This window comes from Phyllosticta capitalensis, assembly GCF_038381095.1.
Source record: "Phyllosticta capitalensis strain CBS 128856 chromosome Unknown BKA78scaffold_3, whole genome shotgun sequence".
Lineage (NCBI taxonomy): Eukaryota > Fungi > Ascomycota > Dothideomycetes > Botryosphaeriales > Phyllostictaceae > Phyllosticta > Phyllosticta capitalensis.
In genome coordinates, this window is record NW_027117441.1 from 1,150,756 (window position 1) to 1,174,139 (window position 23,384).

General features: G+C 55.5%; 9 protein-coding genes across 9 annotated transcripts; 5 read left to right on the plus strand and 4 right to left on the minus strand.

Annotated features, from left to right (window-relative positions):
- Nucleotides 1–252: 252 nt before the first annotated feature.
- Nucleotides 253–2,163, plus strand: BKA78DRAFT_350897 (uncharacterized protein; the record flags this gene model as incomplete). The annotated part of the gene is made up of 1 exon (XM_066891062.1): nucleotides 253–2,163. The coding sequence occupies one exon, from the start codon at nucleotides 253–255 to the stop codon at nucleotides 2,161–2,163; it is 1,911 nt and encodes a 636-aa protein (XP_066746419.1).
- A 430-nt stretch (nucleotides 2,164–2,593) lies between these two features.
- BKA78DRAFT_350898 (uncharacterized protein) lies at nucleotides 2,594–4,862 on the minus strand (the record flags this gene model as incomplete). The annotated part of the gene is made up of 2 exons (XM_066891063.1): nucleotides 2,594–4,076; nucleotides 4,351–4,862. The coding sequence occupies 2 exons, from the start codon at nucleotides 4,860–4,862 to the stop codon at nucleotides 2,594–2,596; spliced, it is 1,995 nt and encodes a 664-aa protein (XP_066746420.1).
- A 1,377-nt stretch (nucleotides 4,863–6,239) lies between these two features.
- Nucleotides 6,240–8,388, plus strand: BKA78DRAFT_366632 (general substrate transporter; the record flags this gene model as incomplete). Its single annotated transcript, XM_066892582.1, has 10 exons — nucleotides 6,240–6,538; nucleotides 6,593–6,739; nucleotides 6,802–6,989; nucleotides 7,042–7,316; nucleotides 7,349–7,426; nucleotides 7,478–7,785; nucleotides 7,838–7,948; nucleotides 8,005–8,049; nucleotides 8,098–8,171; nucleotides 8,219–8,388. 10 exons carry the CDS (start codon nucleotides 6,240–6,242, stop codon nucleotides 8,386–8,388), a joined length of 1,695 nt encoding a protein of 564 aa, XP_066746421.1.
- A 1,785-nt stretch (nucleotides 8,389–10,173) lies between these two features.
- Nucleotides 10,174–11,708, plus strand: BKA78DRAFT_378023 (retinol dehydrogenase). Its single transcript, XM_066892896.1, has one exon. It carries the CDS (start codon nucleotides 10,572–10,574, stop codon nucleotides 11,607–11,609), a length of 1,038 nt encoding a protein of 345 aa, XP_066746422.1. The 5' UTR covers nucleotides 10,174–10,571; the 3' UTR covers nucleotides 11,610–11,708.
- A 297-nt stretch (nucleotides 11,709–12,005) lies between these two features.
- BKA78DRAFT_350901 (uncharacterized protein) lies at nucleotides 12,006–12,616 on the minus strand (the record flags this gene model as incomplete). The annotated part of the gene is made up of 3 exons (XM_066891065.1): nucleotides 12,006–12,178; nucleotides 12,263–12,363; nucleotides 12,456–12,616. 3 exons carry the CDS (start codon nucleotides 12,614–12,616, stop codon nucleotides 12,006–12,008), a joined length of 435 nt encoding a protein of 144 aa, XP_066746423.1.
- A 548-nt stretch (nucleotides 12,617–13,164) lies between these two features.
- BKA78DRAFT_350902 (uncharacterized protein) lies at nucleotides 13,165–13,917 on the minus strand (the record flags this gene model as incomplete). The annotated part of the gene is made up of 3 exons (XM_066891066.1): nucleotides 13,165–13,332; nucleotides 13,436–13,730; nucleotides 13,862–13,917. 3 exons carry the CDS (start codon nucleotides 13,915–13,917, stop codon nucleotides 13,165–13,167), a joined length of 519 nt encoding a protein of 172 aa, XP_066746424.1.
- Nucleotides 13,918–14,113: 196 nt separating this feature from the next.
- BKA78DRAFT_96802 (uncharacterized protein) lies at nucleotides 14,114–14,970 on the plus strand. The gene has a single exon (XM_066894060.1). The coding sequence runs from the start codon at nucleotides 14,362–14,364 to the stop codon at nucleotides 14,872–14,874; it is 513 nt and encodes a 170-aa protein (XP_066746425.1). The 5' UTR covers nucleotides 14,114–14,361; the 3' UTR covers nucleotides 14,875–14,970.
- A 2,257-nt stretch (nucleotides 14,971–17,227) lies between these two features.
- BKA78DRAFT_330417 (uncharacterized protein) lies at nucleotides 17,228–18,659 on the minus strand (the record flags this gene model as incomplete). Its single annotated transcript, XM_066889772.1, has 4 exons — nucleotides 17,228–17,447; nucleotides 17,495–17,985; nucleotides 18,035–18,153; nucleotides 18,617–18,659. The coding sequence occupies 4 exons, from the start codon at nucleotides 18,657–18,659 to the stop codon at nucleotides 17,228–17,230; spliced, it is 873 nt and encodes a 290-aa protein (XP_066746426.1).
- Nucleotides 18,660–20,674: 2,015 nt separating this feature from the next.
- BKA78DRAFT_350904 (uncharacterized protein) lies at nucleotides 20,675–22,636 on the plus strand (the record flags this gene model as incomplete). Its single annotated transcript, XM_066891067.1, has 1 exon — nucleotides 20,675–22,636. One exon carries the CDS (start codon nucleotides 20,675–20,677, stop codon nucleotides 22,634–22,636), a length of 1,962 nt encoding a protein of 653 aa, XP_066746427.1.
- Between the last annotated feature and the right edge of the window lie 748 nt (nucleotides 22,637–23,384).

Sequence of the window (23,384 nt, forward strand, 5' to 3'; positions counted from 1 at the left end):
GTTGTTGCGCCACGCATCGCAAGTCGCGTTGTTTTCCTTCTGTCGGTCACGTCGTCGCATCGTCATCACCGCATCCGCCGCTCCGTTCCAACTTCGGGCCCGCCCAGCAACACCAAAACAACCACAAGCCGGCCTCCTCCAAGCCCTCGCCCGCCACCCCCAAATACCGTCGAATATGTCCAATGTGCGCGTCGTTCCTCCTGGCATCCTGTAGACCGATTCTCCTCCGCTCCACCAACATCCTCCCGAACCATGCCACTGCCCGACAGGTTCAACGCCGCCGGCAGCAATGGCAGGACCCTTCGGCCGACCCTTGCGTCCTCCCGCACCGCTAAAACGCCCCTCACTCCAAAACTTGCCTCGACCCAAAGCACCCCGTCGCTCTCTGTCTCCTCGAATCGCTCCGCCTTGTCGACCACGAGTTCCAATCCAAGGTCCGCCGAAGACTCTCTCAGCGCAAATGTGACGCCCCGCTCGTCCGCGAGGCGGTCAAGGACCGGGAGCAACCACTCTACCCCCTCGGGCACACCAGATACCCCTAGCGGTCCCCGTCTCGCCGATGCTCCCAGAAGCACTCCTACATTGGGCTATGGGGGCACTCCCTCCAGACCAAGGTCTGTTGTGAGCAGCGCGGGCATGTCTGAGAGTGGTCCACGATTGGCCAATCCCTCTGCGCGGGTACGCTCCCGTCCAAACAGCGAAATTGGCGTTAGTGATAGGGACTCCAAGTTTTTCCACGCCAGCGCCGTCCGCTCCCAAGAACCCACCAGCGCCCCGCCTGTCAAAAAACCAAACACCTTTAATCCAAGTGGGGAAAAGGGCAGAGATGACACCCGCCCTGCATACATGGCATCACCGCCGTTGTCGGCGCTAGGGCTCGAAAGGAGCCGTCCAAACAGCGTAGTCGAAACCAAATTCTTCCACGCAAATACTATACCTGATTCGAAGAACAACTCACCCTTGACCTCACCGCCTCCGCTATCGGCAACACCTCCACACTTTGGTCAACCTTCGTCGCCGCTCAAGGACTTTGGACACTGGCCGAATGGAAGGGGGACTCCAAGGCCAAATGCGGCACGGCGTGCCCCCTCAGAGATTTCGACGTTTTCCAATTCCGACGTCAGCGCAAAACCAGGCAACCAACGGAGATGGAGCGGTGAGCAGAATGGGGGCGCGGCTCGCCATGGAAAGAGTCCGAGTCTATCTTCAATCGACTCTGCAACCACGACAAGGCGGTCCATATCGAGTACTCTTGAAGAGGCCTCGCCTGGTGGATTTCAACTTGATGTGATATCTCCCTCGACGATACATTCAGGTGGTATTCCTGCACACGGGCGCAATGGAAGCCTTGGTGGTAAGGAGCAGCACACTGGCTTGCAATCGCCTCTTTCTCTTCCTCAAAGTCCTTCCTCTGTGACTGCCGACTCTGACTCGGCGCAAAATCCACTTCAAAAAATGAATGAGCTTGCCGCAAATGCAAGAAGGGAGAGAAAGGTCTTGGATCTAGAGATCAGCAACTCGTCCCTTTTGGCAATCAACCGGCAGCTAGAACGCGAGGTCCGGAAACAAAAGTCTGAGCTCAAAAGATTTCGGCGACTAAGCAGAGCTGGTCGCATACCTTCCGCTGGAACGAATAGATCTTCCATGCTTTCTTCTCTTAACGAAGGCGAGGCAAATGATTTTGATGATTTGCTTGGCCTTGAGGGTTCCGAGGACGAAAGCGACGAAGATTCCAACAGCGGAAATGATGGTGACGAATTTTCCAGCGAATCCTCAACCGACGAGGGCGCTCTCACTCCGAATGCATTAGCCGAAAGAGATGCCAAGCATCGCCTCCAGGACCAAAAACGACTCCAACTCGATCTCACGAAACACCGCGAGATACTCATTGACAGTCAAAAAATGAATCAGAGCCTTAAGCGGTGCCTGACGGCTACGGAGATGATGATAAAAGAAGGGAAAAAGGCGCTGGATCACCAGATCCGCGTAAGCGACGTCAAGCTTGGCGGTCGCGTATTGACAAAAGAAGACCGAATCGAGTCGGACTCTGAGTCTGAAGAAGAAGAAGTACGGAGTGGAGGTTCACTCCTTCCCGCGTGGAATCGCGACAGCGCCGTGGAGATCAAGCCTCCCCCGGACTACTTCACCAACCAGCACTACTGAATTTCCTAATGTCTGATCAATCCTTTGGTGATGTCGACGTTTTGGACACGTTCGTTTTTATCTCTCATCTCTATCTCATACATATGTCAGTCTTTTGGGTCTTCTTGGTTGTTTTGGTAGTGGAGTGTCTTCAAATGAGACAGGAGGGCGTTTCAGTCATCATCTGGTTTCTTTTTCATCAGCAAGCTTAGCGTCGTATCTTTTTACTCCCCTACCTGTAGTCTGTCTCCCCTTTTATTACGCATCCGGCTAGGGTGGGTGTCTGTCATCCTTGTACTTCATCTAGAGATACCCCAGCTTTCAACTTGAGTCAAGCCGCCGCCTTCTTCTTTGAATTTCTCAATTTGTGATTTCTAGTCTATTCTAGAATGGGCCCTCAAATAGTCTAGGAAACTGTATTACGCCTTCAACTGGCTGTTGTGAATATTGCCTACTGAGAGATTTGCTGATCAGCTTTGATGAGATCTAGCAACCATGCCGGCACCGAGGGCTTCTTGTTCCAATGCTCTTCATAAATCTCTTTCCACTGCGGCACGCTCTGGTCCGGTATGGCAAACACTGCCGTCACAAACCACTTTGTATCTCCAGCATTCAGCGCACTGCTCAGGATGGGCAGCAATGTCCTTGGGTCGACCAGGTTGGAGTTGGCATCCGCCTCGAGCATACTTCCCTTTCGACCTGTTTCGGCGCCGAGCAACTCCACCATGCCCACGGCCCCAGACTCGGACACGGCTAGGACGGACTCCTTCTCGCATCTGTAGCCTTCTTGCGCCTCCACGTCAAACGGCCCCAGCGTCCTGCCGTCGCGCTCCCAGCACCCATGTACGGCAAACGCGCCCTCGGCCGTGTCGACTGCCCTCTTACTTTCGATGCGGTGGGCTCTCAAGTGCCAGTACGGATTGCGCTCAGCAGGCGGTATCAACCATGTGTCAACTTTGACATCTGACCACGGCTTCATCGCGCTGACCAAGACGGGCAGTCCGTCATGCTCCTCGAACCGCGCATCCAAAACCTCCCTCCTCATCTTCCAAATCTCACCACCGTCATCAGAAAGAGCGAGAGTGGATTCGGGCACAAATTGTTCCAGTGTGTACGATCCAGTTGACACGCTATACGCAAACGCGGCGCTGTACGCAAACTTTCCGTACTTGGCCTGCGTGTTCTTCAACGGGTAGTGGCAGCTCTGACCACTGCAGAGCAAGAAATGATGGCCCCCTCTACAGCTGACAATCTGCAAAGGAACCTCAAGCTTGCGTATGGGCGACAGCAGGCCAAGCTCAGCGGGATGCGGCTCCTCTGTCGCAGTCCAGAAGGGATGAGACGCCGGCAGCGCAAGCACGGCGAAGACCAGCATGCACCAGTATGGCGAACCGGGCGAGTTGTAGTTCTCAGCGAGGTACGTGTTTGGGTAAGAGTAGCCAATGTTCAGCATGCCGTTTGGCTGGAATATGTGCTCTTGCTGGCTCCACCAGCGCAGGTTCCTCAACAACATGCCCTTCACAACGCCCCAATTCAACGGCGCAGGCAGCTCGACATCGGCAAACGCCACCGACGACCAGAACGCCGCCATCGCGAACCGATATGTCAAACTGCGCCCGAAAGTAATGGCTGCGCCACTTGCATCGAAGTAGTACGCAAAGTCGACGGCGTACGCGCGTGCTCGCTCCTTGAACTCCTCTGCTCGTGCTGGGTCTTGAGATCCGGCAAGCTTGGCGTACAGCAGCTGCAGGTATTGGATTGCGTACGATCCGCTGTAGTAGTCCATTTGCGTGTACCCAGCGGGCCCATCGTTGGACCAGCCGGATCCTCTGTAGAAGGTGTTTAGTTGAACTAGGTCACGCTCGATTTGCGAAGACGAGTAGGCGGCTCCGTTGTGTGCTAGGCCAAGGTTTGCAAACACGCGGAACCAGAGCCTAAGTTGAGTGGTGTCAGTGGTTGCGAATCAGGACAGGAAAGACTCGCCCACGATTTCGATGCTCTCCGCATCAAGTAGGCTGACAGAAGAAAACTCGAGCATTCAGGGCTTCCAGGGACCGGCCAATGGTTCATTGGAGACCCGAGAGGTTTTTTGGAGTTTACCCCTTCCTCAGGGGTTCAGGGGGCAGTTGTGAACGGCACCTTGGCAAGAAAACCCCACTTCTCAAGGAAATCACAAAGAGAAAAGACAGCAGAACAAAAGCAACATACCAGTTCGTATTCGGCATGTCCTTGTCATTCATACTCCCCAAATACGCCGCGACATTCTTCTTCTGATGTTCGTCCAGCTGCTTCCAAAATGCATCCCCCGCAATCGCCAACGCAAATCCAATAGGACACGCCTCTACCATTCGCTGGTCTTTGTCCTCCATGTAGCCCCAGAACTCTTCAGACTCTGGGTCGGTTGCATTGATCAACCCCCTGATCCAAACTTCCGCCCCCTCCCACTGAAAGCCCCCTGCCAGCAACGGCGCAAGTCCCCACAGCGGACGCGCAAACCCTTCGCCTTGCGCTGCCGTCTCATCGAATCTTGTACCGCTGGCGCCCACGCGGATGAGTGCACCACCTGGCGAAGCGCCTGCGCGCAATGGATCCAACAAAGCGATGCATGCGGCAGCGACATCGTTGCGGGTCGAGAAAAGATTCAGCGAAAAGGGATGCGGCGGATGTGAGCGGTTGCGCGCCGCTGCGGCGGCCGAGGCGCTGGGTGTAGGGCTGGGCATGGTTCCGTAGTGCTTGGCGGTGGCTCTCGGTTGCGAGCAAGATGGATGCCTTGATACGAATGGTGTTGACTCGAGGGTCTGCTGATGCGGCCGTATCTCCTGTCTATCTCTACTGAGGTGAGTCGTGGAATGGGTCCTGGACGACACGTTCGGCGTCGTGTGGTTGTCTGGTGCTGCAGATGCTGATAAAAGATGTGCCCGAGAGCCGTTTGGTATGATCTTCCGGAAGTGGTAATTTGGCGAACGGTACGGTCCGTTAAGTGAAACCAACTGCAGCGACACGGACAACCAGTCAACCTGTGACTCTCAATCAATCGCTGTCCCCAGAGTGCCAAGGAATACGTCGCCCTGCAGTGGCGCCGACGGGTTGGCTGTGGCGCTGTATTCGAGGTTGATTGGTTAATTTTATTTCCTGAGGCTGAAATGGACCTTCGACGCTGGCGGAAATCTTCGACCTGTTGTCCGCGAGACCAAGCCGTTGTGGTTTTTGTCTTGGTATGTCTTACATGTGTCTCCTCGCCGCCCTTAAACGTCTTGTACCCCTCGGTGGCCTTTTACCCGAGCAACGGCTAAATCCTCGATGGCGTGCTCGACGCGTGAGAAGGTCGGCTCCATGTCGGTTCGCTCCAAGGGTTCGGAGGACTTGAGAAAGATGGAGAGATCCACACTCTTCTCCGCATCATGTGGCATCCTTGTCGTACCTAAAGCTGGGGTATGTGGCTGCGGGGAACCTGATCTTTGCTCTTCCAGGGTATGATCTGCAACGTCAGTGGTGGGTCAAATGTCCATCTACTGTTTTGGCTTGGCTACCATCTCCCCAAACTCTTTATGGAAATCTACGCTTTGACGTGCAGTTTTTGGGGTCGGAGCTGCCAGAACCGCGGCAAAAGCGCAAGCATCCAAACTTCGACAACAGTTCTAGCGGGCGCCTTCAGCTCACGGAGCCTTTGTCGAGAGTCGAAGGTCTCGCCCGTGCCATGAAATCCAACGGCCTTGGCTCGCCAGCCATCGAAAACGGAGCTGGAAGCGCCGCCATGTGCTCACGGTCGGAAAATTCGACCGCGTCTTGGAAACTCGATCTTATTCGCGCTGATATACCCGCGTGGTTTTCCCACTACTCAGAGTAATTGTCCGTCGCCCTGCCGCTCATTTGGGGACTAGGCCGACTGCCTTGGCTGACTCGCCATCTGTCATGCCAGGGCTGGCTGGTGCATAGATAGATTGACTTTGTCCGCGGCGACAACGTTTCTTTGTTCTCAGCTCTGTCGCATACAGCCTTAGCTACCAGTCGCCCGGTGCTAGCTGTGGCCAAACTTCTCACCTCCATCGCCATCGTCTTCGCTCGGCCGCTCGTGGACTGATTGTCCATTTCCCACAATGGTCAACCTTCTCCGGAAAATCGTCCACAATGAGGCGATGAAAACTGATCCAACCGAGATCTACGGTTGGCGCGTGTACATGCTAGCATGTAGCGCATGCTTTGGCGGTTGCCTCTTTGGGTTTGATATTGTAAAAACTTCCTCCTTCCGCGATTTCATGTCACTGACGCGTGTCCAGGGAATCATTGGTGGTGTCTTGACGCTGCCGGCGTTCAAGAGGATGTATGGCCTTGAAAACCGGAGTTCCACCTCGCTCGCAAATCTCGAGGCCAACATCGTGTCGACACTTCAAGCCGGGTGGGTTGAGATGGCCACTTGATGCTTGTGCGACTTTTGCTGATGTCGTTTCAGATGTTTCGCCGCCTGTTTCTTCGCCTCGTGGTTCGCGGACAAGTATGGTCGCAGAACAGGTTTGCTGCTTAGCGCTGTCGTCGCAACCATTGGCTGCGTCATGCAAGCTGCGGGAGAAGGCGAGCTGGCAGTCATGTACATCGGGAGGTACAGAGCGCTTCTCCTTAACCTCGGAAATGCTGGTGAGCCAGTGCTGACTTTGACTTCAGATTTGTTGCCGGTTTGGGTGTCGGCGCCGCTAGCATGATCACCCCGTTGTACGTCAGCGAGAATGCACCTAGGGCAATCAGAGGTGGCTTGACGGGCATTTACCAGCTCTTCATCGTCACCGGTACCATGTTGGCCTTCTGGACCAACTACGGATCACTGCTTCATTTTTCGGGAAACTCGACATTCAGTGAGTTTGTTTGAAAGCCAATCTTTGGCGTCACTTGACTAAAAGTGTGCAGTCGTTCCCCTGGTCGTCCAAGCTCTTCCGGCGATATGCCTCTTTGTTAGCATGTTCCTTTGCAACGAGTCGCCCAGATGGCTGGCCAAACAGGAACGCCCGCAGGAGGCCCTTGCGGTCCTGACCCGAATCCGCCAGTTGCCTGAGGATCATCCATACATCCAGGCCGAGTTGACTGAAGTCAGAGAGCAGCTTGAGCACGAGCGCGAGCTTGTCGGAGGCTCATCTTACAAGGACCTGCTGAAAGAGATGTGGTTTATCAGGGGTAATCGCAATGTGGGTTTCAGAGACCATGATTACTTCCACAGTCTGCTAACGGAACATTACAGCGTGCCCTGATCAGCATCGTGCTCATGATCTGCCAACAAATGACGGGAACAAATGCCGTGCGGACCCATCTTTCCTCTTACGGGAAACTCTTACACTGACTTCTCCAGATCAACTACTTCGCGCCTCAAATCTTCAAGAGTCTTGGCATTGGCAAGACGACGTCCTCCCTGTTCGCCACCGGCGTATACGGCGTGGTCAAGATGGTGACGTGCGCTTGCTTCTTGGTTTTCGCTGCCGACTCGCTTGGACGCCGCCGCTCGCTGCTCTGGACTAGTATCGCCCAGGGTTGCAGCATGTTCTACATCGGGCTGTACATTCGCGTCGACCCGCCGGTCGAGGGTGATCCGGTGCCACCTGCCGGCTACGTTGCCATTGTTGCCGTCTTCTTGTTTGCCTCTTTCTACCAGTTTGGCTGGTTCGTATCATTTTCCCCGTGTGCAGCTTTTTAGCTAATCAGGAGTGATCAGGGGCCCCGTTCCGTGGATCATGGTCAGTGAGATACCGTCGGCACGCCTGCGGTCCATGAATGTCGCGCTTGCAGCGGGAACGCAATGGCTGTTCAATTTCGTGGTTGCGAGGTAAGATTGCCATCTGGCAAGTCCCTTTGCATAGACCGGCTCATGATATCTCCCAGGGCGACACCGAATATGATTGCCAACGTTGGCAAGTCTGGATATGGGTAAGTCAATGATACTTCCTGAAATGTGCGAAGCTCACAACATCTCAGAACGTACCTCATATACGGGTCTTTCTCTTTCTCCATGTTCATCTTTGCCTGGTTCCTCATACCAGAGACCAAGGGTACGTTTGCGAGAAACAATTCCAAATGAAATTCTAAACATTGTCAGGTCTTTCCCTCGAGCGCATGGACGAGCTGTTCGGTGTTACGACACATCCAGGAGACGTGGAGACAGCGCGGCGCAGCGACGTTTCGACGCCGCGGGTCGTGGACGAGAAACACGGAATCGAACAGGTGGAGGTCGCTCCCCAACCAGAGCCGCTGGACAAGAGAGGCTGAGAGGTTTTATTTGTGCGCAGAAGAATCGACTCCACCGTCATCGTCATGTTGAGAATGAGGATGAGAATCAGAGGAAAGGAGGGCCCAGTCATGGTCGTCGCCTTAGTTCAAACTATTCCTTTCTCTTCTCCTCTTCCTCCCGCCCCCGAACGAATAATAATCCGTATGGCTGGTCTGGTTACCCCAGACGTTGGCACCACCGCCGTCAGGGCAGTGCGCCGTATCTTTCTACCCCCGAGTTCATAAAGACCAAGTCGGGCCTCAATCTCAATTTTGAGCAGTTTGGCAACCGAGACGTAAACCATGAGGCCATGCCTTAATCAAACCAATTGGATTGGCCGTAAGAAAGGGTCTGCACAGAGACGCCTGGGATAGCTCCTGATGGTGGCTCTTGCTTCCTGGCACGTTTTGTAGTTTGCGGCTTTGAGGCAAGTCCTGATTGGAAGCCTTTGCCCAACTGGCCTGGCTCAACACCAGAGATCCAAGATGAGTTATCGTACCTCACACCTCGGTAAGATCGTCGACGCCTTTCAGCCCCTCTGCTCGAAGTAACTTGTTTTGGTCCCGCAGGCACAATGGCAACGCCAGAGACCCACACTTCAGCAAATGTTTCTGGCCTCCTCTTTCTGGGCTGATCTTCTTCTGATAACAACACTTCCACGAGCCTGCGTTTTTTTATACCCTCAAGGCCTTTTGTACGTTGTTTTGCTTTTGTATAGACCACGAAGATACCCCGTCCATCTGTTGAGTCCGCGCTCTTGCAAGATTCTTCGACTTCTCCATCAGCCTTTTTAAAGACTAGTAGACTGTCATGTCACCTCTCAAGCGTTTGGTTCACGTCACCTGTATGCCGTGTTCCACAGCAAGTTCCAAAGAAAATGACAACTTCAGCCCGTCGCCGCTTGAGCACTCAACGGAATATTCTTTTGTGATGCCGGCGTCTTTCGTCATCCTTTTGCAAGACCACCAACCCTTTTCTAGATTGAACTTGCTCAAAATCCGGTGACGTTCCACCTTTCTGGAATCCAGGCTCTTGCAACAACTCATTCGCCAAAACTCGAAGGTGGTGACACACAAACACAGCTGCGGTGCGTCGAAGAAATTCCTGGTTCCAAAGACGGAAACCCCGAAGCAGGATTACTGCTGAGCCACTGACCAACAAAACAAGCGCGGACGCAGACCCGACGCAACGGAGGCGTTGCATAGCGCGCACCCAAGAAGCAACCAGCGCAACGGTCGAATTAAGGTTACTGGAATGGCGCGTGATTGGCGAGAGAGGGGGAGCGAGCGAGGCACCAAGATCCCAAGACCCCTGGTTGACGACACACGACACAGGTCGCTAGCCATTTCCTTCTTCGCACGACAAGCAGTCATCGTTTGCTGGCTGGCTGGTCCCCTCTTGTCCCGGCCGCCCGTCTCCGCAAACGGCCTTCTCTGGGCTTCGCACATGTCGCGGCGGCGGCGTCGCCGTTGTGTGCCGACGCTCGCCGCCGATTCCGCCAATGCTGCCAACCAATGCCGCTGCGCCTACCTGGTTCCTGAAGGTCGGTCTTCCTGGCTAGCGCGGTGTGCGTCCATGGAGTGGTGTGGTGATGGAAGGGTGTGAAATGTGGAAAGGCCAGCCGGTATTCCGTAGGTACCTACGTACAGTAAATGGAGTAGACCGGAAGCTCCGCACTAAGCACCCACGCACGCTACCAAGCACTGGCACGCAGTGTGTCGTCTGGCAAGGATGCAGCAACAAGAGGAAAAAAAAAAAAAAAAGCAGGCAATCCGAACAGCTCCCTCCCGTCTCGTCTTTCCCCCCCTTCCCGGTTGGTTCGTCCACGTCCCCCAGCTCTAAGCCACCCCGACTTACGCGCAACCACCAGTCGAACGTGCAAGTGTCTTGTCTTGGAACCTACCTCATTCACGGGACCGCCGCCGCGGCCGCCGCCGCTGCCATGACTGCTGTCCTCCCCACGCAAACCGACCGGATTTAGTGATTACTTACGAAATCGAATGCTCAACGATGGAGGTGGCTCCGCGGGTCTATAAACGTCCTTGAGCTTCAATGCCATAGCTTTGCTTGCGTGAAGGGGCGTTCCGACCTTCCCACATATCCAGATATCTACCACCAACATCAGCTCCGGCTCTTTTGAATTTGGGATCCACATCATCGCCGCCCACCTCCCACCACAACCATGCCGTCGCTCTCGGTGCTCGCCAACTTCATCTACACGCAGCTCTTCGTCAAGGTGCCGCCGCCGACGCAGAGCTTCGCGGGACGCACCGTCATCGTGACGGGCGCCAACGTCGGCCTGGGGCTCGAAACCGCGCGCTACGCCGCCAAGCTGGGCGCCGCCAAAGTCATCCTCACGTCGCGGCGCGTCGACGCCGGCGAGGCGGCCAAGCGCTCCATCTACGCGTCCGAGAAGCTGTCGGACCCAAACGTCGTCGAGGTGTGGCAGCTCGACCTGTGCAGCTACGACAATGTGAGGGCGTTTGCGGAGCGCGCGTCGTCGTTGCCCCGGCTGGATGCCCTCATTTGCAACGCGGGCATTGCGACGACGCAGTTCAAGCTGGCCGAGGGCCACGAGACGACCATCACGACCAATGTCATTTCGACGTTCCTGCTGGCGCTGCTGCTGCTCCCCAAGCTGCGCGAGACGGCGCACGAAACGGGCCAACTGGCGCACCTCGAAATCGTGTCTTCGCTCGTCCACTTCTTCACCGACTTCCCCGAGCGCGACGCCCGCCCGGGTCAGCTCTTTGCCGACCTGTCCGACGAGAAAAAGGCCCGCATGGACGATCGCTACAACGTATCCAAGCTGCTCGAGGTCTTTGTCGTGCGCCAGCTCGCGGCGGATCCGGAGCTCATGGGCGCGCGGAGCAACACCTCGCCTTATCCCGTCGTCATGACGGCTGTCAATCCTGGCTTTTGCGACTCGGCGCTGCGTCGCGAGTTCTACGACGGTCCCAAGATCACCAAGTTTGCCATGAAGGCGTTTGAGTGGACAATGGCGCGCTCCAGTGAAGAAGGTGCAAGGAATCTTGTTCTTGCAGCAGCCGCGGGCAAGGCGGACCAGTCGTGGCATGGGCAGTATATCAGTGACGGCAAGGTGAAGCCAGTATCCAAGTTTGTCCAGTCCGAGGCCGGGAAGAAGCAGCAAAAGCGGGTGTGGGAAGAGCTTTCGGTCATTCTGGAGAAGATTCAACCAGGAGTGACCAAGAACTTTTGAGAGTGCATCCAGGATTGGGGGCAGCAAAGTGGAGTTGCCTCACGGAGGCTACGATTTGACGAAGAGCACGGTCCTTTTCATGGCACTTTTGATATCCGCTCTGCTCACTCAGATTAGTACCATCTGGCAGATAGAGAAACTAAGTTTGAATTGTTACACTGCCGACCCATTCAGTGACAGGAACACAGTCTTGAATGTAGAAAACTTTCAGTCCAAAAACATGCAAGCCTCCCGTTGAAAGCATGACGCTTTCATTCTGTAAACGTTCAAAATCGTTACTTCCTTGTTGTTTGAATATATGTAGTGCGCACCCTTGGCGAGATGCAAATGTGCCGTCTGCGCCTCAACGCCGTGTACTCAGTGTAGGCGCCTGGTGATCAGGGCAATCCGATCAACTCATGCCGATACGGGATTCTCGTTCTCGTTGAGGATACCCTTCTCGACCAGGTCCTCGGGCTTGGGGCGGCTCTTGAGGGCATTCTCGAGCTTGTCGGCGCGCATGTGGTGCTCGAGCTCCAACTGGTGCGCCTGGAGGGCAGGGGCGGCGGTGGAGTCGGGGAGGATGTGGCCTACCAGAGTGAGTCGCGACATGCGATAGAAGAGGAGCGCATCAAAAAGGGGTGGGATAAATCAGTGCATGGTCAGAAACCTACGCTGGACCAGAGTCTCGCGGTCGGGACGATGCGCAATGCCCTTCTTCAAGCTGTCGGAAATCTGCTGGCGCTCGAGCTCAAGCTGCTTCTGCTGGAGAGCGCTGTCGAGGCGACATGGACCCCAGATCAGCACATGTGGCTTCTGCAGGCAGGCGACAAGGGGCATTCAGGGGCCGAGGCGAACAAGACTCACGGAGCAGCGTTGGTGTCGAGCAAGATGTGGCGGTTCTTCAGGTCCTGCGCGTCGGGGCGCTGCTGGAGGTGCTTCTCCAACGAGTTGCGGCGCTCAGGGCCAGCCTGAACAGGCGAGATGGACGTGGTGTCAACGACGGGGGTTTCGGATTCGGAGGCCATTGTGAATGTTTCGAGCGTCTGGGCGAAACGGGGTTGTGGGGAGCTTTGGTGCGGGGAACTTGGAGAGAATGGTGGTGTTGAAAGGGATGTCGCGTCGGGAGGGAAGAGACGATGGAGCGCAGAAGTACAGTCGTGACAGGGTGGTGTGAGCAAGTCAGGACGTCGTAGGGGGGCGTTGACCAGGAGATCAGGTGTTGTTTCGCCTTTTGGCTTCTGGGCAGGATGCAGCTCGTGAGTTGTCGGTTTGGGGAAGGGGACCGCTGACGGTGGACCTGGACAGGACCTGGAGCTGCACCGCAGTCCGAGCCCACACCCCGACGCCAATCGCTGCCCCGCAAACAGCATTCCCTGACCGCCTTCCGCTTGCGACCGTCATGAGAAAACTTCATCGTGTGACTCTTCATTCATCTTGTCAAAAGAAATGCCCAAGACCAGCTTTTCGCCCAAATACCATGTACACCGAACAATGAGTCAACCCTCCGACAAACTCCAACAACACGCTCAGCGTCGTTTCAACAAAATGCTTCAAAGAAACTTCGCGACCAACTCTACCACCCCCCTCCGCCATAGTAGCCGCCAGCCGGTGGGCGCGCGACGACCTTTGGTGGCCCTGCCGGATTTCCTGTGGGCGGAGCAACGCCGCCTCGGTCGTCTTTGCAGCTTGTGGCTGTGATGGTGCCGACGGGCAGCTGAACGTATTTGCCGCACTTGACGACCTGGAGAAATTGTGTTAGCTGCAGGTCATGTGCTATGACACCAGTACACATCAAGGCTGATGGTCCATTGCTTTGTATACCACAAGGAGTTGATGTGACTCACCGGTCCATGGCCAAAATTCAGCGTCTCCAATGCGCAGCCTCCGCAGTCGACATATTCGGTCGTAGTGGTGTAGCTGTCGTAAAAGGTGCACTCCGCCCTTGAGAGGGGTCCAAACTTTCTGCCGCCAAATATTTTGGTGGTGCAAGTCGGACTTGCTAGAATGCCAACACCGTTGCCAGTCGCCGCAACTCCCAAAGCTCCCGTCGGCAGCGGAGTAAAGAAGGCTCCGGAGCCAAGCTTGAAGGTGGCATTGTTGTTTGTGGGAAACGGGCGAATTGGTCCCGGGGAAGCGGATCTGGACGGTGGTGACGTGAGCGACTGGTTGCTTTGGGGAGGAGAGGCTCAAGCTCTCTTGCTCGCTCACGGCGACGGCCGTTGGAGGATTGACGACGAGGAACAAGGACGAAACGGTGGGAATTGACTTACGCATGACTAGCCCACAGCAAGGTTACGAGCCAGAACATCATGACAAGACTCGGCATGGCGGTCGATTTTTGCGTGCAGAAAACCTTGAGGTAAGCCAAGTAAGAAAGCTTGGTTTGGACCGAACGTGTTCCAATTATGGAGTCGAGTCTATTTGGGGAAGGCACAAACTACACGCTGTCTATTGTATAGACATTCAAAGTGGACGACGAGAGGCAGGTACGACAACGAGACCAACCACTTTTGCGGCATCTCCAAGGCTGGGCGAGCCACCCGTGTTAAATGGTTGCTGCTCAGCTGGAGGCAGGACAACAAGAGCCGCGCCAGAGACCCATGGGAAAAGGCCGCGGTGCTAGCCATAGGTCCCACCAAAAGAGGCGGCATGTCGTTGCTCATCTCCACAGCCCTTTCTTTGTCCGGCCTTGGACCACCGTGGGAAACGATAGGGCTGAGCAGGGCGAACGAAACGAATGACAACATCGAACTGAAAAGCCGCTTGACGAATGGAACTACAGACAGGCGACAACGTGAACTGTCCTTGTTGCGCCACACGGGGTCGAAAACTAGCACTTCACCAACCACGTACTGGTTTGGCTGCTATGGACGCCGAACCGTTGAGCTCGTTTGCTGTGTTTTGTTTCTCTGGCGTAGCCTTGAGCGACGTTGTCGAGGAATGCTTGGCGGGTGTGGTCTTCGGATCCCTGTGTCGAACCACTTGCGTCCAGGACCGTAAGCCTGCACTCTGTAAACTGAACAATCACCACAGCCATATTGATCCGGCGAGCGCGACGCTGGTCAACCCCAGATCTTGCCAGTCTCCAGCACACGACCCACATGCCTCACCCGCACGCATCCAAAAGGCAGCGACAAGGGCAACTGGGCCGGCCACCGGTCGACTCACCTCTGCGCAGGCAGCATCCCCGCGATCGAAAACCATGTGCGCCCCGCCCGCCGTTGCGACAGCCATCGAACTAGGGGGTACAAGCGCTACTTTGTCGAGATATCCTTGTCTGTGAGTGCTGTCAGTCAGGTCCCGGACCGCTCGGGCTTGCTCCTCCTCCCTCATGGCTTGCGCGGAGACGTTGATGCTTGAGGTGATGGTCGAGGAAATGTCTCGCTCGCAAGGTAAGCAGTGGTGCGGTACAACAGGACTGCAACGTGGGTATCTGTCAGATTTGTCTCAACGACTGTGAAATCGCGCAGCGCCCATGTCTGTCACTATAGCTGTGGCTAGGTCCTGTACCTCGATGCAGTTCAACGACGTTGTCAAAAACCGCCGCCAGCCGCCGCCGCCGCCGCCATGCTCGCACCAACAGTCAAGACAGACAGGCGCCAAACCACGCACAATCGCAACCCGTCCATCCATGCCTTACGAAACGAGGCGAAGCGAGGCGCCTGTCCAGCATCGACTCCGGCAGGCCCATCCCGTCATCCAACCACCATGCGTCGAGTCCAACGAAACGAGCGACAGCCACCCATCCATACCCTCTCGCCTCTTTTCCCAGCCAGAAAAAACAAAAAAACAAACGAGCAAAAACGAAACACAGCAAAAAAGAAAAGCAGGCTAGGTGAGGTATCCCAGCTCACCTACCAACAAGCTGCACACGTGGTTGGCGGGAGTGAGTGACCCTGAAATTTGCCGCCCAATCACAACGCAGCGCTGTTTGTCGTGTTTCGAGTGAACAAAGTAGATGGGAGGGTTGAGTTGAATGAAAGGGGAGTGTGATGTGGGCGAAGAGTTTGGACAAGCCAGAGGGAGAGGCGGCATCCAGTCAGATAGCTGATGAACAGCTACTTAGCTCATGACTGATAAACTCGTCTGTCTCGCAGTCCAACTATTCGCTATTTTGGCCAATGAGGAATCTTTCTCAGGAGAAATAAAATGCAAAGGCGACTGACAACATCGTTAAAGCTGCCCCTGATACCTCTCCTATGTGGTACTGCGCCACACACTAATTCCACTGTCTCGCTCACCAGCCGGCTCCAGTGAAGCTCTTGCGCAACGAGATTGATGGCAGAGCAGAGCATCGCTACCCATCTACCTCACCCAGCAGCGGCGGCGGCGGGGAAAAGATGCATACCTCTGCATATGCATCTGCATCTGCACGACCAACTCCGCACACCTACCTACCTATCTAGCCCACTGTCCACCCCATCACTCCGTCAAGAAATTCCGTCATTGCCCCTTCTATGCCGAAGCATGCCTAACCCACAAGACCAACCCAATCCACTCCAATCCAATCCGCCGTCGCTTCGCATCGACTTGCTCGCCCTGCCTTTATCAAAAGTGGGTGGGAGGGCGAGATTTCGAGTGCGGTAGGTTAGGTGGGCACACGAGGCAGATGATCGACCTGCGCGGGAATGATGACGCCTACGACCGCGGCGAATACGACGGCTTCCCCCTTCTTCACGACTCGTTGGGAGACGGATGGGGGAGGGGTACTGTACTGTACCTACGGATCTGTCGCCTGCTCTACTACTGTCTGCTCTTTACTGCTGCCGCTGCGCACTGCACTTTCATCGGGTGGTGCTCGTGCTAGCCTGGCTGGCCTGCCGATGACCTGATGGTAGTCAGTGCAGAGCAGATGCAAGTGCTTAGTAGCTGGTAGTGAGTAGTCAGCAGCGGGCAGTCGCGTGCATGAGTTCCAGCAATCAAGCAGGTAGCCGGCGGAGCGTTAGGTTTGGTTTTTAGCATGGCCGCAACCAGCCATGATCCTCGATGGTTCTGTTCTGGCTTCCTGGCCCCCTCGTTCGTCAGACACGCCACAACCATATTGGAACCGCACCGTTGCAGTTGCCCAGGGTCGACGAGCTCGCCGGTCGACTTTTGGCACTTTGCTTGGAGCATTAATTGGGATAGTAGGTCGTGACTACTGGCTTGTCGCAAGAAGGGCTACATTCAATTCAATGCCTACTGCTTCATGCGCCGTCAAACTACTCCGATGCTCAAGCATTGGAGAGACGAACGGCGCTTATCTTAGCTCCACTCGAAAATATAAGGGGTGCGCACGCATCCCTGTTTCCCCGCAAAATCACTCGGCAACGCCATTGGCGTTCTGGGGTAACGCGGCAAGACTAACCTGATCAGTATGCAGATCAAAGCACGGCTTTCATGGTCACGATTTCGTGGGCGAGCTTGGGTACGAGCAAACGCATAAGCTTCAATCTCAATAACTGTACACGAGACAGGAGAGCAGTGATTAAGGAGACTATATTGCCAGACGAAAAGAAATGCCACAGTGATTTTTGATGGGGGCGCGAATTTTGTCAATGAACCGTAAGCCGCTGAGAACGACTCTTCCTTTTGTACCGGGAGCACGGAGAAACCATGGTGCTATGAGTCTTGACGAGCGTTCCAAAGGAATACGCTTAAGCACCCTCATCGTCGTCTCCGACGCGAATGGTGCCCTCAGAGCCGAGGCCATGGGCCCAGTATCCACCAATCTCAACATTGGTCTCGGGCATCTTGGCGTGAGTGAGCAGGAGCCAGAGTCCGAAGATGGGCTTCGCAAGGACGTCGAGGATGGCGTAGGCGATGATCTCAGCGTCGACGGAGGCCTTGCGGGAACCGTCGGCAACACCCCAGACACTTTCTCAAGTTAGCGTCGAACAGGACACGCGATCAGGATTACTCACATTGGGTAGGCAGTCCAGAGAATCAGGGTGAACGTAGCGATGGCGCCGAAGAACTTGCTAACCTTGCTTCCCTTGGCCGACGCGAAGCGGTTGCCGTGGACAGCCAGGTGCCAGACAAGGACCAGGTAGGCAATGCAGGCAATGGCGTACCAGCCCCACTTCTGGGGAGTTCCCTCAGTGCCGAAGGCAGCAAAGAGACCAGTCAGGATCATGATGAGATCAGCCGCGATGGCGATGATCGTGTGTCCGCCGTCAATGCCAGCAAGGAGGCAGAGATCCAAAAGCAACAGGGGAGTGGTAAGACTCCAGTCGACGTAACGTGCCCAGTAAACCTCGCGGTAAACATCGGCGTAGGTGTCCGGAACGTGGCTGTGGGACTCGCGGACCTGGACGTGGTGGTAGGCAACACCGTGGCCGGTGGCCATTCCGAAGTAGGAGATGGCGGCGATGACCGTAATCATGGTGGTAATGACATGGTACAAACGGCGCGACTACTTGTCATTAGAGAAGCACACAATTGGGATGAAAGCTGGAGCATACCATCGGGACCGACCAAGACAAGGCAGAAAAGACGACCGAGGCAATGACCATGATGACGAACACCACCCACAAGGTCCTCTTGCCATCGTCGCTGGCGAGCTGGTACTCGGTTGGGTCGGCTGGAAAAAGTCAGGCCTGGATTGATTTCTCGAGATTTCAATTGGTACGTACGCTTGACAGTCGGGACAGGGTCAAGTGGGACAGACCCAGTGCTGGGGGTTGGTCAGTCTGAGCACCGTGGTGGCGAGACGAAAGGGAGCTCTTACCTCGTGGGAACGAGCAGGCTCGAAGTCTTGGACTTCTTGAGCATCTCTGCAACCTGTTCCGGGTGGATCATTGTGGCGGATTGAGGTCGATTGGCAGAAGGATTTTTGGGCGAAGGGTGTGGTGAAGGGGAGAGGTGTGGAGGAGAAGCAGCAGAGAATGGGAATGTATTAGAGTAAGTAGAGGTCAGCTCCAGCCGCCCCGCTTGAGCTTGAACAAGCTCGACGTCATGATTTGGGCAAGGGCTAGGCCTCTTCGGGAATAGCGGGATGCTGGGGACGGCAGCAGGGTTGAGATCGCAGGAGTCTTTGTCGAGACCATGATCGTAGAAATGCGCTTCCCACAGCGACAAGAATGCCATGGCGCTAGCATCAAGGTCACACTCGCATCGTGTGAGTGCCTCGTCCCAGCCCCCCGCTGCAGGCGCCCTGGACCAGGGTCTCAAGCTGCGACTTTGCTGCCAGTCAGCTGATTCCCCGCATCTCCATCCTGCTACACGACAACCATTTTGTTTCCTCATCCGGATAGCTTGGGCTGCTGTCCCGCCGTCCCCGCTCGCTATTCATCTCCCCACCAGCCGTTGACCAACGGCACGCCGTCGTCCGTCTTGAAACCTCCGCAGCATCCGGCTCCTAATGGCTCGATTGACTGCCCCTTCTCCGTCGCGTCCCCTTTTTGCGCCGTACAAGTCTAAAGAGAGAGAAAGAGCATTCTACATGTAATCAATTCCAACCGCACATGTCCGCTGCCCGACCAGCCCTTCGATTCGGCTTCCTGTGCCGCCTGCTCGAAACCCCGGCCACCCGCTGCATGGTGCCCGCTGAAAAGCTTGTCTCCCGACTGTTGAATTCGATACATGACGCAGGCATTCGCTCATGTACAGGGGTCAATGGCATGACAGACACCTCCACCTCTCCAACGGCTCCTGCACCACCACGCAAGCTGACCGGTTATTCCGACTTTTCTGCGGAACCGGCCGCATCAAAGCCATGTTGATATTGCGGGCCATGTCGCACCGCCTTGGCGATGAATCTGATGTCAGAAGGAATTATCCTGCGCCTTTCCGCTACCTCGTGCATGTTCCCGTTTGCTCCATCCCTGTCTTTTTGTTGCTCCTCGCGATATATCCTCGTGTCTGGCCTCTTTTCGCTTTTTCTCCTCAAGCCCTTTCTCGGGTGACAAGAACCTCTATCATTGAATCCGAGATGCACGGCATGAAAGCTAACCGCGTCGCCAGCACGCGCAAACCTACCGCAGTATTTAGACGGTAGACGATTCAACTTTCTTCAACGCTCTCTCGTCCTTGGAGCTGACATGGATTATCTCGGCTCCTTCGCAGAGACTTCTCCTGAAGAAAGGCGGTGCCAAGTTCTCCCGCCAACGCATGTCATCTCATATGGAATCAGGCACACTCTGCCGTGTCTGCCCAACCACCGGCAACCTAAAGTCCCGACCTCGTAGTCGTGCCTGGAGATTATTGAAAGTAGGTGCCAAAAAAATGGAAAAAATGTGCAACAATTCTTGAGACGAACGATGTTAGAGATGTCTCCTGGAGCGGCTAAAGGGGTTGGTGTTGGACTGGCCATGGTAAGGTATGAGATGTTCCTGACGGTTGTTGTTCGTTTGTTTCTTTGCGAAAAATCGAGAAGAGCGAGGACTTGAAGATTTTCGCTTGCGTGCGCCACACGCGTATCTGCGTCTCATCATCAGAGCACGCGGTGAGAGAGCAAAGAAGGCAGGGCATTTGATCGCAGCGCCTGGCCTAGCTGTCACGGATAGGTGGCGCCAGAGGACAACGCAGCAGAGGATCAAAGAGCTTGAGGTGTTACAGGACAAAGACGTGGCTGTCCGCGACAATTGTTCCGTTCAGCTCCAACTTCACGACTCTTCTAGTAGAGTACTTGGAGCTATGACCATTGAGCAGCTTTACTCTCTGGGAAGCACCAAGGCAACTTGAGCGAGTGCAGTTGGGGTCGTCTTTTCCTTGCCTATTATCTGAGGTCTTCTGCGCAACTTGTTTCGAATGCTTAGGCCCTCTTGTACGCAGTCATGATGATTTCCTTGAGTCCACGTTGAGTTGGTCATTTTCATATTTTTTCCACATCTAATAATCTCTTTTCGAAATCGCCTCCTCAGAATCTCAATTCTGCCAAAAGCCGCCTCTTGATGAGGACAGAGGTCGCTTGTCAACTTGGCTGGACCTGGGATTCTCTTTCGTCTACACGCACCGCGGCGTCTTCCTCCACCAGCAAGCCTTCCCTTTTTGGCAGGCGCAGCGCACACACCTCACCCACACACGAATCCAACGACGCCAGATCATAGCTCGACGACTCGTCAACGACACGAACACCCGCATTGGCTGCAACCAAGGCCGAAATGGCCAGTGCGTCACTTCTCCCCATGGCACCATCGATGCCTCTCGACAGCGACGATTCCGAAGATCAGTACAGTTTTGCCAGTTTTGGAAGCACAGAGGGCTTGCATCCCGACGACATCGAATCGCCAGAGTTTGGATCGCCAACTTCAAGCTTGCCCGCTTGTGATTGCCACAATGACGAGTACTGCCCCGATTTGTTCATCGAGACTGTCGAGCTTGCTCTGGTTGTTCGTCCCAAGCTCATCGACATCCCTCCTAGCCATCGCCCACCTCTACCTCCTGACGACGATAGCGCACACGCATCTGGGTGCGACAGCGATGTCACGCCGGCCATCACCCTCACAGAAAACCCGTTGAGCGACAATCGCGCAACTAGCCCGGTCATTGCAAATGAGGCTGAGAGCAAGCACAAACGCAAAGACTCGGTCACGCTACAAGAGGCACTGGCCTCTGATCCTCCTGCAAATGTCACCATCACGTCGCCGCCGGCTTCTGCGTTTGCCTCTCCTACTCCGCCCAAGCCTCGCGGCTTCAAGCGCTTTTTCAAACGGAAGAACAAGAACCCTAGCATCTCGTCCGACCCGTTGACAAAGATTGAACCCTTCCCGGAAATATCGCGACCCATCACTCCTACCGAGCAGCAGTTTCCCGTCAGCTACTCTGACAACCTCGAACCGGAACCCATCACCGCGCTTCCGTACCGGAAACCTCCACAACTCCCTGACAAACAAGAAATTCCCGCCTCTGAGTACATCGTCGCTGCCACAGCAAACCGTCGTCGCGGGCCATCCGATCCCTCTTTTGGCAGTCCAACCCCAGCTGCTCAGAGACACAACAACGAAGCGCGCAGGCGCCTCGCCGACCAATATGTCGACAGCCATTACCGCAACCTTAGCGCCACGACGACCACACCTGCCTCAGCGCCCTCTCACCGCTTCAAGTACGCTGATACGATTGGTTTCGCGTCGCGGAACGCAAACACGGGCATTGCTGCCATTGCGGCTCCTGGCGCCATGGCCGCCGCGCAGGGCACGCCCACGCCGACTCACCTACGCCGGAAGAAGTCGCTGAAGCAGCTGGTAAAGCGGTCGGGCTCTGATTCGCTACCCATCTCACGTCCAGTGCTCATGGCGAACAACTCTATGACGCCGGTGTACTACCAGCAACCCGGTGGAGAAAGGGGTCGTGCGGACGGAGGGGGCTTGAAACCTTCAGATCAGCAATCTCAACACCAACATAATCCCGCTCCCGTGGCCAATAACACGAGTCCAAGAGACCATCCCATGAACTACACCAACAACTACACTTTCCCGTCCAAACCTACCCGCGCTGGTGTCTCCAGCGGCTCTGGCGGTGCCACTGCCGCTACCATGTCCCCCGCGTCGTGCCGCTCACCGGCCGGGAGCCAAACGTCATCGCCATGGCCGAGCCGCAAGAGCTCGCTGGCACCACCACCGCAAACGGCCTCGCCTAAACCGCAACGCCCTCTTGTGCGCTCGCCCGGAGCGTCGTCGCCGTCGCGCTCTTTGCACTCGGCTGCTAGCGGGAGGAGCGAGAAGAGCGAGAGAAGTATGAGGAGTCAGGGTAGCGTCTGGGACGTTGTCAACCCGGTGGACGTGCTCGAGGAGAAAGTGAGGGAGGATGAAGAACGTTCTGCAGGTGATGAGAAGGGGGAAGATAATCAGAGCCACCACTACACCAAGTTCAGGAGGAGCTACGACGGCGCAGACGTCTCTGACTCTGACGAAGAAGAACCTCCAGACGCAGAGAAACTCGCTCTCCACGCCGGCATTGGCAGCCGCTTGGAAAAGGAGCTCGAGCTACAGCAGGTCAAGCAGGGCAAGCCGCAGGTGGTCGAGGTTGACGTTGACATTGCAAAGGACAGCAGTGATGGGACGACGTTGGTCGAAGGCTCAGACTCCTTTGACGATTACTCGAGCTCAGAGTATGAGGATGATTGATGCAGAGGTCGAGTTGATCCAACTGATTCACCTGTGCTTGGGTTGGAAGCCCAGGGATTGATGTCAGGAAGACCAGCTTTGTGCAATGACTTGGGGCGCTGTGCGCAGCAGGTAGGAGGATGAGTTGTCCGTCCAAACCAAGAGCTTGGGCTTGGATGCGCTGGCGTATCGCGACACTGGCGTCTTCTTGTCCTTTGGAGTTAAGAGGTGTTTCGGCGTTTTGGTTGGGCGCTGGGCGGGCAGACTATGGGATTGGAACGAACCACGATTGAACGAAAGATGAGACCAAGAGGTGTGGGCACAGATGGGATGAAATGTACGACTAGATACCCACGACGACCAACCAACCAACAAAGAGCAAGACTCTGCTCAACATCCAATATGAACAGACACGGGCTACTATCCCGGCATGTACCTACCACAGGTAGTAATGAAAGACGACTTCTCCTGCCGTTTCTGGACACGCACACGCATGGGTCAACAGGTCTCGGGGCCAACAGACGAGAAAACTCTGCCCCCGTCCTCTCTGAATCGTGATGACACGCGCCGCAAATCTGCAAGTGATGGACGGACGTGTCGAAGCACTGCCGAGCCGACGGACTGGAGCTGCCAAGCGGTGCCGTTGGACCCGTCCGTCCGTCCGTCGGTTCGAAAGAGCGGTCGGGTAGGTCGGTCAATAGGTATGTAGGTGGTCAGTAATCAGTAGTGCCGTGCGGTAGCAGCGGCAGCATCGACCATCGTCGTCCTA